The following is a 14577-nucleotide window of genomic DNA, read 5'->3' as shown; positions in this document are numbered from 1 at the left end:
GAGAAGGTCTTGACTATTTTGACACATACTCGTCGGTAACAAGAATTACATCCATTCGGATGCTAATAGCGTTAGCCGCCTTGTATGATCTTCAAATCCATCAAATGGATGTAAAAACAGCCTTCTTAAATGGTGATTTAGAGGAAGAAATCTACATGGACCAACCTGAAGGGTTTGTGGTTCCGGAAAAAGAAAAGAAGGTGTGTCGTCTTGTTAAGTCTCTTTATGGACTAAAACAAGCACCCAAGCAATGGCATGCGAAATTTGACCAAACAATGTTGTCAAATGGCTTTAAGATTAATGAATGTGATAAATGTGTTTACATTAAGAACGTTCCAAATCATATAGTCATTGTTTGCTTATATGTTGATGATATGCTAATAATGAGCAAAGACATTGCCGACATTCAAGCTACTAAGCGCATGCTTGCTAGTAAGTTTGATATGAAAGACTTAGGAGTTGCCGATGTAATTCTAGGAATTAAAATCAAGAGGACTCCTTAGGGTCTAGCTTTGTCTCAATCACATTACGTGAAAATGGTACTTGAAAAATTCAAACAATTGGAATTTAGAAGTTCAAGAACTCCAATTGACTTAAATCATCATCTTATAAAGAATAAATGTGAAAGTACGTCTCAATTGGAGTATGCTCGTCTGTTGGGAAGCTTAATGTACATCATGAACTGTACACGACCTGATATAGCTTGTGCGATAAGTAAACTTAGTCGATTCACAAGTAATCCCAACAAACATCACTGGGTAGCAATGAAACGAGTTCTGGGATATTTGGAATATACCCAAGACTACGCTTTGCACTATAATAAATATCCTGCGGTTATCGAAGGATATAGTGATGCAAACTGGATAACCGGCTCAACAGAAACAAAGTCCACAAGTGGATATGTTTTTACTGTTGGTGGAGGAGCAGTATCTTGGAAGTCTTCCAAACAAACGTGCATCGCTCGCTCTACAATGGAATCAGAGTTTATAGCTTTGGATAAAGCCGGTGAAGAAGCTGAATAGCTTCGAAATTTCTTAGAAGACATTCCGTTCTGGCCAAAACCTTTGGCTCCTATTTGCATACATTGCGATAGTGAGGCTGCAATAGGACGGGCAGGGAGCGTTATGTATAACGGAAAGTCTCGTCATATACGACGAAGACATAACACCGTTAGACAACTACTTTCTAGTGGAATTATCACTATTGATTATGTAAGATCAAAGGATAATGTGGCGGATCCGCTTACAAAAGGCTTAACTAGAGAGGGAGTTGAGAATTCATCTAAGGGAATGGGACTATGGCCGAGGACAAGTCAACATGGCGGTAACTCTACCTAGAATTTTGGATGTTCCGAGATCTAGGTTCAAGGAGCTCAAACAAAGTTGTGATTGACCGGTTCAACATTGTCAAAGTAAAATCTTTGGTCCCTTCTCGCGATGAAGACAATGTTCAGTAACAAGGATAGAACTTTACAAGTTCTTTAATGATTACCTAAGTTTGATGTGGTAGTTATCAAATAGTGTCAATCTAAAGGATTACACGTTTAGGAATCACCTATGTAAGTGTGAAGTGGAAGCCGCTTCAATGAGAATTCTGTAAGGCCAATTCTCTACGCACTTATGAGACCAGGCGGTGTTCATGGCTGAAACGAACACAACAATGAGAACTAAAAGACGGTTAAGGGTTGATTGTGTGACATATGATTGTCTAGGTATACACTAAAGTTCGACGGTTCAAAGATATCAAATCTACCGATTGACCGAGTATATCCGACATATGTTCACTACGGAAAGTTCAAAGGAAAACCTACTTATCCCTTTGAACTTTTCGTACTTATAACGTCCCGTCTCCTCTCTTTTTTTTTCTTCTTTTCTTTTCACGAAAATATGAGATAAAACAGTTTGTTATCCCTCCGGCCCACGGTTTACTTGCGTTATGCTTGATTTGAAGTTGAACGTGAGATACCTGAAGTTTTTCTTTTTTCAAATCTCAATAGAGGTAAAATATTTTAAGTGGTCTTTCCTCGTCTTGGTGTATAGAATTATTCATTAATTATACTGGTGAAAAACAATATTTTAAATATTTCGTAAAGTTAGTTGACACGTGCATAAATTGGTCGGAACCTTATGATTATAGAAAGAGAAAACGAAGGTGAGGTAATACGTGGATATGCATGGAAGCGATACACTTGGAACATAAAAGGATATGCACCACCGCTTTCTTTCTACGATAAGATCTCATTTCCTTTTCCGTCACTATCTGTATATATACCATAAGCAGATAAGACATCCTCGTACCTTTGCCGAGAAAACAGTCGAACACTATTCGTATAAAATTCTTGTTATAGTTGGTTTTGTTTAATAAGTAGAATACAATAAGATTAAGATGTATGCACCAGCACCACCAAATATGGCTGGACCAGCATCTGGTTGGACTCATCAACAACACTACAATAATACCATTGGTTCTGGTTTTTTTGGTCGCTACTTTTCTAACTTGTGCTTTGCCCTCTCTTCTTGGTTAGTACTCTTGTTAGTATTTTAAGGCAAGTTCGTTCAATTTTATCTGTTTTTACTTTTTTTAAGGAATATTTTCGGATGGGTAAATTGTCACGATATAAAAGATCAAATAATTAAGTAACTGACTCTAAAGAAGCAACAAAGGGAGATTCACTTTTATATTGTATTACAACTGTTTTGATCAGTAAATAAAACACAGGCGATCTATTTAGGTTCTTCTATTTAAATTGTAACTCGTTATCTTTCACCTCACCTTGAAAGTCTAGAGTGTCACTTACGAACGAGTTCATGTAACTTAAGAGCTTTAATTTTGTCCAGATCATGTATTAAATATTTCATTACGTTAACTTGAGATTGCGGATAAACTTTTAAAATATAAATGTTAAGATGTTGCTGCAATTGAGATCAGTTTTTCTAGTCAAACCAAAGGGCACCTAAGCATTTAGCTTAAGATGCACACGACATATAGATTGCTACTAACAGTTACACTTTTTATTGTGTGTTATGTCAGCTTCTATTTCCTATGCTGCTGTTGGGCCTTGGAAGACTGTGTCGGCAGACGAAGTTGGGCTTTAGGCCCTCGTGATCCTCCTCTAGGCTCAGGCCCAGGACCTTCATCTAGCCCATTTGCACCTCAACCTCCAGATGTTCCCGTGGTGCTTCCCGGCCCACCCGCTCCAGCTGAGGGCCCTCTACTGTGAATTGTGATAATCTACTTTGAAATCAATCTTTTTAATATTCAGTCAGGTACTTGTAATAAGTGTTCAATCATGAATTGATGTAATGCCAAAAAGAAAAGGAAAAAGTGCAACATGTGCGTAATAATGTATTTGTACTATCAGCAATGGCCGATTCGAAGTTTACGGGTTTCTACATATACATGATAACTGGACCAACTTATTGGGTTTCAAGTTAAATATTTTTTTAATTTTTGTGAAATTTTTTTAGTACAAATACATCGTCTTTTCAAAAGTTACTGAATTCACTTAAAATCCCCTTTTAAGTCTATGCGTATATCGAATATTTTGATTGTATACTAAAATATTGTTCTATGTTCTTGATCACGCCCAATTATGCCGTATAAAAAGGATTAAGCGGTCGCTGCAAATATAATTCGGTTTATAAGTTCGGAGTCGAATCCCACAGAGTACTAAGGTTTAGCTACAGTTGTTCACTATCACCAAGAAGACAAGCTTGAACAATTTTTAACTTATAGATATTAAGATTCTTGTGTTTAACTACTTAACTAACAAATTAAAATAGTGAATTAACAACTAAAGATATTGAGGGTTAAAAGAAAAGATTAAGGAGGTCTAGAGTTATGATTTTTCCAATTGTCGGAATTCTTCCCGTTATGTCTTTTATAATTTTGTCTAAGTATTCTCTACCGATCATGAGCATTCATATTACAGTAAATCTCTCCCGAGTAATTACGATAATTTGCTATACTAGACGCACTCTCCCGAGCTACGCTAGCTGGCTTTTAATACAGCTCACTTCAGATCGCACCCAAGGCTTCGTTATCCCTAATCCCACCTTTAAACCCTCGGTTATTGATCCGTCATATACTCTGGGAGTGGTGTTGTTCAACAATTACCTAAATATGTACTCTCTCCCGAGTTATGCATACTAAATAGGCACAGCTAATTGAGAGCTCTTCAACCAACCACAATATAAACGTAGTTAAACAAATAGAGAAAAGCTATGGCTCAATTATATAAAAACATAACAAGAATTTATCCTACAAAAGGTTCTATCAAAACTCTAGATAACAACTTAACTATTCATAATAGTATGTAAAACTATAATACTAAAAGTCATACCCAACAATGAAAAAAATAGGAAGAGGAAGGAAAAAACTCGTAGAAGAATTCTCCGTCTTGCTCCCAATGTGTTCTTGCCTCCAAGGGTGTTGTCTAACCCTAAAGTAGTGTCTCTCCGCCTCCTTAGGTCTAATTTGTGTCCAAAATATGTCCCATTCTTGTTCTTGGCCGGCCTCCTTTGTTTAATATAGGGTTTAGGACTTAAAATCCCATGTTTTGCACTTTAGTCCCTGAAATTTTCGCTTCCTGCCGTGGTCCCACCGCGGTCGCGGCCAAACCGCGGCCAAACATACTCTCTGATTCTTCAGTTGTCCGCGAGTACACTCTGTCGCGGTTCTGCCGCGGTCGCGGTGGAACCGCGATTTTTCACCCTGTTCCGTTTGGAATTTGGAAAAACGTAAAACATGAAAGTTGTAGCCCTTTGAGTTAGCTTTCCAACCATATATTGTGGAGCCCAAATGGAGTTCTGAGCAAAAAGTTATGTCTGTTTTACTAGACAGTGCACAATATGCCTCCTCAAGTCTTCGTTCGTACTTAATTATCAAATTTGACCCCCGAACACGATCCCGGCTTAATTCCTTGAGCTTTTACTCAGACTTCAAAGCTTCAAATCACTTAAATTCATTCCATAACATCTATATAGCTCGGAATCACACCTACAAGGCATAAAACACACAATTAGTGCAAAACACTAGCGATTAAAGCGCAAACTCAATTAAAGTGCAGTAAATTCGAGTGTAATAAACGACTAAAATATGCAATTATAGCCTATCATCTGTTCTTGAATATTCTTATTTCAGTTAGGAGTATCCTTCGTTTTTCGTTAATTTGAAGCAATAGGTCATGTAAGTAGAATATCTTCATTCTTCATTCTTCATAAAGGAAAACAATTTTCACTAATTAAGGCATATTGACCAGTAGAAAAAATTAAACAACTCACACCTCATGTTTCACTAACTACATAGTTAAGTGATGATTTAAGGTGTGACACATATTATATATTTATTGATTTGGTGTCGAATAAGGTGTGTTAAATATATTCCTATTGAGCATCTCCTTTCCTTTCTTTGCCACGAATTACACAAAAACTCCTTTAAGGTAATGGTAATGGTAATGGTGAAGAGAGGCAGATCGACAGCATAGCAACTATACAGTTGTGTTGAATATTTAAATGATTGTGCATCTCATTCAATATAGTATAATAATATTTCTTTAGCTTATCCATCTATGGATTGTGAGTCAAAAACTTCATAGATACGTCCCCCTTTGCTCAATTCTCTAATTCCTATGCATTTTTCAGTAGCAATGACTCACTCATGACTCACCCCACCTGCATCTAATCTTGACTCCTTATTGGCTACACGGATCTCAGTCTGACAATCCATGTTGGCACTCATTTTTATGTGTTTATTCATATTTTATTTTAGAAAGGAAAAAAAAAGGGAGATTGCAGAGGATATACCCCTCCGGTCTAAAATAAGTGATTTTTTGAATGTTTTCACACAAATTAAGAAATTCACCTTTTAGCATTAATTAGAAATTGAGTTGATCATATTAACCTTTACTATCTCACATAAACACTCCTAACACGTATTCCAACATCATTTACTTCAAGGACAATGTAGAAAAAAAATAATTAATTCATTCTTGAAATCTGGAAAATCACTTATTTTGAACCACAAGAAAAAGGTCAAAAAATTACTTATTTTGGACCGGAGAAAGTAATAAATTGGAATTCTCTCGAGAGTTTATGTACATGCATGATATGGGCCGAATGAATTATTACAATTATTTTGTAACTTGTCCTTAGTCCTACCTAGCCTGTATCACTTAATTAGCTCAGTTTTATCACAAAACAATTGGTGCCTAGGCACTAGTTATATTCAACGCCAATGGTTTCTATGGACACAGATATTCAGTTTTTGCATTCTCACGACTGGGGGATTTTTACCTTCCTATACCACATATGAAACCTTATTACCCTTAATATTTAAGGTTTGAGTTAATTACATTTCAGCATACCAAATTAACATTTATATACCATAATTAATTTAGAGGTATAATTAATTGGCAGTTTTTTACTCCTTAATTAAAGGTGTCCATATATCCCACGTTTCTCTCTCCCCTTAATTTCCAAGATCTGACCAACACTGTTTTCCCCTCCCATTTCTTTCTCTTCTCCATTCCTTCTTCTTCTCAAAAAATACAGAGATGAGACCCATTTTTTATAATAAGATTTTTAGCCGAAGAGATTCAATATGAAACCCATTGTAAATCCCATACAATAATAACGCCAAATACTGGCGGTGGCTGTGGCCAACACCAATTTGGTACATATACAACCCTGAAGATTTCATTAAGGAGTAGTCATGGGCCTTTGACAAGGATGAAGATGGAATAAGAAAGGTTGGTTTATTTGTAGTTTTTTTTTGTGAAATTTTGTAGATGAAGAGAAAATTTTGTAGTCAACATATTTTTTCAACATAGATTATAATTTAATTGTAGTATAAATGTAGTAATTTTATAGATACCCTTAAAAACAATACAACTTTATACAATACTTAAACTGATTTGTAGTTTATTTGTAGAAATTTTGTAGATAAAGAGAAAATTTTGTAGTCAACATTTTTTTTCAACATAGATTGTAGTGTAATTGTAGTATAAATATAGTAATTTTGTAGATACCTTTCAAAACAATACTGCTTTATACATACGTAAACTGATTTGTAGTTTATTTGTAGATTTTTTGTAGAAAATTTGTAGATTAGGAGAAAATTTTGTAGTCAACATTTTTTTTCAACATAGATTGCAGTTTAATTGTAGTATAAATATAGTAATTTGTAGATACCATTAAAACAATATTGCTTTATACATACTTAAACTGATTTGTAGTTTATTTGTAGATTTTTTGTAGAAAATTTGTTGACTGGAGCTAGAGGAATGGAAAATTTGATTCTCTTTTTCTTCTTCATGGGAGACTCCCCGGAAATCAGATTCCAATGTATCTTCAGGCGCAACAAATTGCTGGTGAATCTCGGTAATGGATGATGTTGGAGACATGAGTTGACTTACTGGGCGTGGATTAAAAGTTGCAGGGCAAGGACGTGAAAAATGAGGAAAGAGAAGCCTGCAGAAAAAGGAGGAAACAAATCTGATGTGAATATGGAAAAATATTTAGTCCCAAATTTTTAGGCGCCTAATTTGGAAAGAATAAGCTATTCAAATATTTATCCCAGATTTGTAGGCGCCTAATTTGGAAGGAATCAGCTCTTAATATTGGGTATTTAATGAATGGTATAAATTTTGTAGGAAAAATATTAACATGGCGGGTAATAATGAAATTATGCACATTTTTAGTAATAAGGTTTCATATATGGTATAGATAGGAAAAAATCCCATAATAATTTTTGTGTCAGGCTTTTTGGATAAATGATTGTGAAATAAAATACTTTCCCTGGATAACATAATTATGACGAGTCCGGAACCAAATGTTGTTATTTTGGACTCAAAAGACACAAATAAGTGTAAAAAAAAGGTGACCATAATATATATAACGCCAGAAAACCTGGCGCTATATAATAACGGTAACTGCACCGTTAATGTATAGCGCCAGGTTTTCTGGCATTATATACTGACACAGTGATATAGCGCCAGAATTTGTGTTAACGCTCACATATTTAATAGGGGGTACCGGCCGGATATGAATTTTACAAGTGGCCCATCCGGTAGTCATCACCTAATTGATAACGTCCATCATGGAATTTTATCACATTACGACTTGCAAGTGAAGTGATTTACGCAAAATATGGAAATTATTTATTAATTTAGTAGCTTATATTTTTGTTGGTTGTGCAGTGAAAGCAAGTTGAACTCACTCAATTGCCCGAAAATGATGTATTACATCGGGACTTGGCAGATGCACAGAGTGAGGAACAGAACAATGATTACGATAACAATGCGGATGAATCCGGGGATGAGACACCCTTTGCTCGTGAGGATGGTGATACAGAGGATGAGGAGGAAGGACCTGATTTGAAGAGAGACCCCCCTAGACGAAGAGTGTATGAGTCCGAAGTGCCGTTTTATTCAAGAGAGATTCCTTACATTGATAACTTGCCAACCGTGCCAGATGTGGAAGCTATCACAAGGGATTTTGATGAAATCCGGACAGCAATGTGGGATGAGTCTAGACCAACGGTGCTTGCAAAGGGGATGCTTTTTCCTGATAAAGCGCGCCTAAGCAGGGCTTGTAAAATGCACAACGTAAAAGAGTATCATGAGATGCAGGTATGGGAGTCAAGTCCGACGGTATACAAGGTTGTTTGCCGCAGGTGGTTTTGGCCATGTAATTGGATATTGCGTGCGACCAAGAAGAAGACGGGTATTTGGAAAGTGGGTAAATACATTCCCACCCACACATGCGAAATGGACACATTCAACGGGAATCATTTCAACTTGGATATTGACTTGATTTGTCTTGTTCTTATTCCACACATCGAACAGTCCATAAGGTATAAAATCAAAGAGTGCATTACATCAGTCCAGCAGGAACATGGCCATACCATTACTAAAAGAAAGGCATCTCTCGGGCGCAAACGAGCGTTTGAAATAGTGTATGTTAACTGGGATAAGTCATTTGCAGATCTGCCTAGGTACATGGCTGCACTACAGCATTTTAACCCCGGGACGGTTGTTGAGTGGAAGCTTGAGCGAAGTGCAAGTTTAAACCAGGAATATATATTTCAATTAGTTTCTGTGCGTTTAAAACCAAGCAATTGATGGTTTTTTCGCATTGTCGCCCCGTAATATCCATAAGACGGCACTCATGTCTTATGGAAGTACGATATCAAGCTGTTAATAGCCGTGGCAGTAGATGCTAATGGACAGATATTTCCTCTAGCTTTTGCTATTTGTGCCAATGAAAGCCAAGAGACGTGGACGTGTTTTTTGAACCATATGAAAGAGCACGTTGTGAAACAGCGTTCCGGTATCCTGTTAATATCTGATCGGGGCACGGTGGTATCTTAAGTTCTGTGGAGAACTTGCCTGCATGGCAAGAACTTATGCCTACATCGTTACTGTGTTAGGCATTTGAAAGCCAATTTCCTGAAGGCATATCCCAATAAGGATCTGCATGATTTTGATGTGGATGGCCAGCAACAGACCAACCAACGACATAAATTCCTGGAGGCACATGGAATATATCAGGCAAAGAAGACGAGGCAGCCTATCCTGGAGTGTTGATGGTGCCTCGCCAATGGCAGATAGAAAGTGTGCGTCTCGGTCGCCACCGCTCAATCATGGCCGTGATCAAAGCATAGTCGAGCTGTATCCGACCAATCCTAATAATCCTATAATCCCATCTCCTCCAGGTGAGGACCACGCGGGATGTAGAACGCGGGAAGACTCAAAAACTCCCATAGTAGATCCACTCTCCTAGCCCGGGAAGTCGTTGTAAGCACTGTCCCTCCCAGATATACTCGGATCTATGCTGGGGCTGTAGGGCTAATAGATCCGACGTCCAAGGGCGGATGTATAGGCGCTATCCATGTCGTCAACTGTAAAACATAATTTTTTAATAACTTAATTGTACAAATTATCATTAATAATTATGTATTTTTTATAATTTAAATTCATATTTTTTAATAACTTAATTGTACAAATACTTACGTATGGGTTCTGGGCTCGAATATTTTGAGGCCAGTGGCTATATGTTTTTATTTATAATTGAATTCATATTTGTTAATAACTTAATTGTTATAAATTACTTACCCATGGGTTTCGGCTCGATATTTTTGAGGCCGGTGGCACAAACTATCATTAATAGTCAATATATTTTTTTTATAAGATTTAAATTCATATTTTTTTAATAATAATTGTACAAATTACTTACGTATGGGTTCCGGGCTCGATATTTTGAGGCCAGTGGCACCAAACTATCATTAATAATTATATTTTTTTATAATTTAAATTCATTATTTTTAATAACTTAATTGTACAAATTACTTACATATGGGTTCCGGGCTCGATATTTTGAGGCCCAGTAGGCACCAAACTATCATTAATAGTCATATATTTTTTTTATAATTTAAATTCATATTTTTTAATAACTTAATTGTACAAATTACTTACGTATGAGTTCCGGGCTCGATATTTTGAGGCACAGCGGCTATATATTTTTTTATAATTGAAATTCATATTTTTTAATAACTTAATTGTACAAATTACTTACATATGGGTTCCGGGCTCGATATTTTGAGGCCCAGTGGCACCAAACTATCATTAATAATTATGTATTTTTTTATTATTTAAATTCATATTTTTTAATAACTTAATTGTACAAATTACTTACGTATGGGTTCTGGGCTCCATATTTTGAGGCATATCGGCTATATATTTTTTTTTATAATTGAAATTCATATTTTTTAATAACTTAATTGTATAAATTACTTACGTATGGGTTCCGGGCTCCATATTTTGAGGATCGAAATACCAGTATAAGATACTAAAACAAAAGGAATTCTAAGCTAAAATACTACACATTACTACGCTACAAGGCTCTAAATTTTACTACGCTAAAAGGGTCTACGTTTTACTACGCTAAAAAGGTCTAGAATTTACTACGCTAAAAAATAATCTAAACTAAACATAAACAACAAATAAATTTAATTGCAAATAAAACACAAAACGGCATGAAAGCACATATATAAATATGAGAATATTACCAGACAAATTTATTTGACAAATTTATATTTTTATATAAAACAGTAAAATTAAATCCGGATAAATTTAAGATGCTAATTTCGAAAAAAAACATACAAACCGAAATAGAACACATACAAATCAAATAATATGCATTATTATAAAAGTTTCAACTTAAAATAAATCGAAATACCTCGATTTAGAATTTTCGGAAAGCAAATAGATCGAAATTTTGACTCCGAAAGCGTGAATCAACAATAACAAGAAGCTCTACTCGAGTGTGGGACCTATGTTCTTCAAGTTTTATGAGCCGGGGGGACCCAAAATTTTTTTTTTTTCTATAATGGCGGACAGTGCGGGGACCAGGTTTTTGGATAGAGGACTAAAATAATGGTGAAGAAGAAGACGGGTGAAGAAGATGGAGGGTTTTTAATTGAGGGATATAACGCCAGGTTTTCCGGCGCTATATCACTGTGTCAGTATATAACGCCAGAAAACCTGGCGCTATACATTAACGGTGCAGTTACCGTTATTATATAGCGCCAGGTTTTCTGGCGTTATATATATATTATGGTCACTTTTTTTTTTTACACCTATTTGTGTCTTTTGAGTCCAAAATAACAACATTTTGGTTCCGGACTCTAATTATGACTCTCTACTGCCATACTATATGAGATTATTAAATATGTGATAACATATTTATTATTTTATTTTTATTATAGAGGTTGTTTTGTAGTTACCTTGTAAATGACATAATTATGTAAATATTATTTACATCATTACTGCATAAAACTTAAACACAATAAATAATAAATTTAAGTACTAGAAGTCTAATTGCAAACTTTTCGGTCATTCAAACGCAGTCGAGCAGTTGAGTTTCGACACGGTATTGCAATCTAAAATTTAATACATTAATAAATACGGAAAATATATTTGGCCAAACTAAGAATGGCCCAAATGTCCAGAATGGGGTATTATGGTAACTTCGCACGGCTTTTGAGGGCATAATGAATATTTAAGCATTTTTGTTTTCCAGATATACCCTTTAGCAGATTTGTTTTTTAATTTAATTTTTTCCCTCCAATTCTCTCTCATTAGTTTAATTGTCTTACCTTCCTATGCTTCTTTCACATTTACACATGCATGCTACACTACTTTTCATAAAGCAATTTATACTCATATACATATACTATACCAATTAAACGAAATAAACTAAAATATACGCATAGTATACTAAAAAAATACGATTAAATTATTGTATTATAGTTTCTATATTACTATATCACTAAAATAATAATTTATTACTTTCTAACCCTAACACTTAAATATATAGTGCTTCAACTAAGAAGCCACTACAACAAGTATGATTTTCAACCACGAAAATATTAGCTACAATAGAAAATTTGTCACTAATTATCCATGTTTTGTGACTAAAATTATATTTCGTACTTAAATACATGAGGCACATACTTTTAGTGACAAAACATAAATTTTATAGCAAAAATTTGTCTACTAAAGTTTCCCACAAAAAAATGAATTGGCGCCAAATATTAATTAATATTAGCCACAAAATTAATATTATTGGTGATAAATTAGTTTCGTCACTAATGTTGTAGACAATTGGTGACAAATAATTGTTCGTCTTAAAATTAGTTATATTTTCGCTACAAAATAGTTTCCTCACTAAAAGTTTTATATTTTTTGCAACCTTAGTTTTTGTCACTAATAGCATAAACAAATTAGTGACGATCGGTGTATCATCTCTATTTTACCTATGAAATTATTAGGTAGCATATAAAGTTCATCACTGTTATTATCTTTTTGGAACAAAAGCTAGAGTCGTACTTAAATGCACACGCACATACATTTAGTGAAGAAACAAAAATTTCGTAGCGATAGTTTCATCTACTCAAGTTTTCCACCAAAAAATGGATTGTCGCTAGTTATTTAGTAACATTAGTCACAATATCTAAAGTTACTGGCAACAAACTAGTTTCATCTCTAATATTGTAGGCAACTAATGAAAATTGTTATTTTTCTAAAATTAGTTATATTTTAGCGGTGAAAAAGCTTGGTGACTAAGAGGGTGTTTGGCTAAGCTTATAAGCTGGTCCACTTCCCACTAGGACTTAAAGTCTCTTTGTAGAGTCCCTATGCAACCGTTACACTTCCCAGTAGCCATATCCGCTCCTCCATGCAGACATTACACATCCTAGCAGCCCCTTTCACTCCTCCATGCATCTATTACACTTCCCAGTAGTCCCTTCCACTCCTTCATGCAACCATTACACTTCCCAGTAGTCAATTCACTCCTCTATGCACCATTACACTCCTCCCATGGCAAACATTACTCTCCTCCATGACTAACAATTTAATTGTAGAGCTTGTTTTATCATCCGCCTATTACAGATTTTTGAATTAATTTTTTTTTAACTTCTGCATATAGTGGCAAGTGCCACTTCACAATATTTTGGATTTTTTTTTAAATTTTTTTACAGCTTCTACCATTATAGTGAAGTGCCACTTCATAGGTTTTATCTCATAGTCTCTAACCTTCATCTTGGTGGTTGAAATTCTAAATTAAATAACGGATCGGTCTCCAAAATTTTAGAGTGTAAAATATAAATTTTTGATTTTTCGTGTTGATTTATTCCACTTCTCTATGACAAAGTATTGTCGATTTTTAAACTTTAAAAAAAATAATCAATATCTCTAGTTTTGTTCTTGGTTGGTAAAAATGGAATAGAAAAGAATAGGGACTTCTGCACAAAAATATATTGCTTAAATGATTTCTAAATTTTTAATTGCTATTTTAACCAATAGTCTTCTAAAATAAATAAATATAAACAATAATAATGGAAAAAATACAAAAATATTATAAAGAACAATCAATTAATCCATTACATTGATCACTTGAAGTTAGTAAATATAACTAATAGAAGAAATTATCAAGCTAAACATTAGTTTAATCCTAGCACTTCAACAGAGAAGAATCACAGCCCTAAATGTAGCCTGAAGCTAGTCCAAAGAGAAAACACCCCTTTCTTCAGAATTACTTGCGAGACAACAAATTATTCCACCATTAACGAGTCTTCTGCCGAACACCACTTGTGGAAGTCACAGCCCATGTCCTTCATTATATCGAAGCATTGTTGTAAACTGAAATAGGAGGAAGAATAGCCAACAGATACTCTTTGGAAGAAAACTGCAAGAACATCATTGTAAAAGATAAGGTTCATGCTTCATTGCTAGTTGGATAATCAACAGTTACGAATCATGAAAATATTATAAAAAAAAATTCCACATTAATCACGCTTGGATGTACGAACTGGGCACGTCCATCCGAAACCATGGATAGCATTCATTTCATCCATCCTCTAGCATTCATGTTTCTAGAGTATCTATTTGTTTAAAGAAGTTGGAAAATGTCGTTCTTGTGTTTAGAGATATATTAAAAGAACTCAAAAGCTTTTCTATTTCTCTCCATCAAAAATATTTTTACTTTTCCCTTTTTTCCATCTCTCTCTTTTTTT

At 34.8% G+C, this 14577-nt stretch overlaps 1 protein-coding gene across 1 annotated transcript; it reads left to right on the top strand.

The window, feature by feature from the left end:
• The first annotated feature begins 2284 nt into the window (after window positions 1-2284).
• LOC109214548 lies at window positions 2285-3436 on the top strand. Its single transcript, XM_019378484.1, has 2 exons — window positions 2285-2519; window positions 3031-3436. Exons 1-2 carry the CDS (start codon window positions 2386-2388, stop codon window positions 3218-3220), a joined length of 324 nt encoding a protein of 107 aa, XP_019234029.1. The 5' UTR covers window positions 2285-2385; the 3' UTR covers window positions 3221-3436.
• The last annotated feature ends 11141 nt before the right edge of the window (window positions 3437-14577 follow it).

Source organism: Nicotiana attenuata, unplaced genomic scaffold (genome assembly GCF_001879085.1).
Source record: "Nicotiana attenuata strain UT unplaced genomic scaffold, NIATTr2, whole genome shotgun sequence".
Taxonomy (NCBI): domain Eukaryota; kingdom Viridiplantae; phylum Streptophyta; class Magnoliopsida; order Solanales; family Solanaceae; genus Nicotiana; species Nicotiana attenuata.
This window is presented reverse-complemented; position numbering and strand designations above follow the sequence as displayed.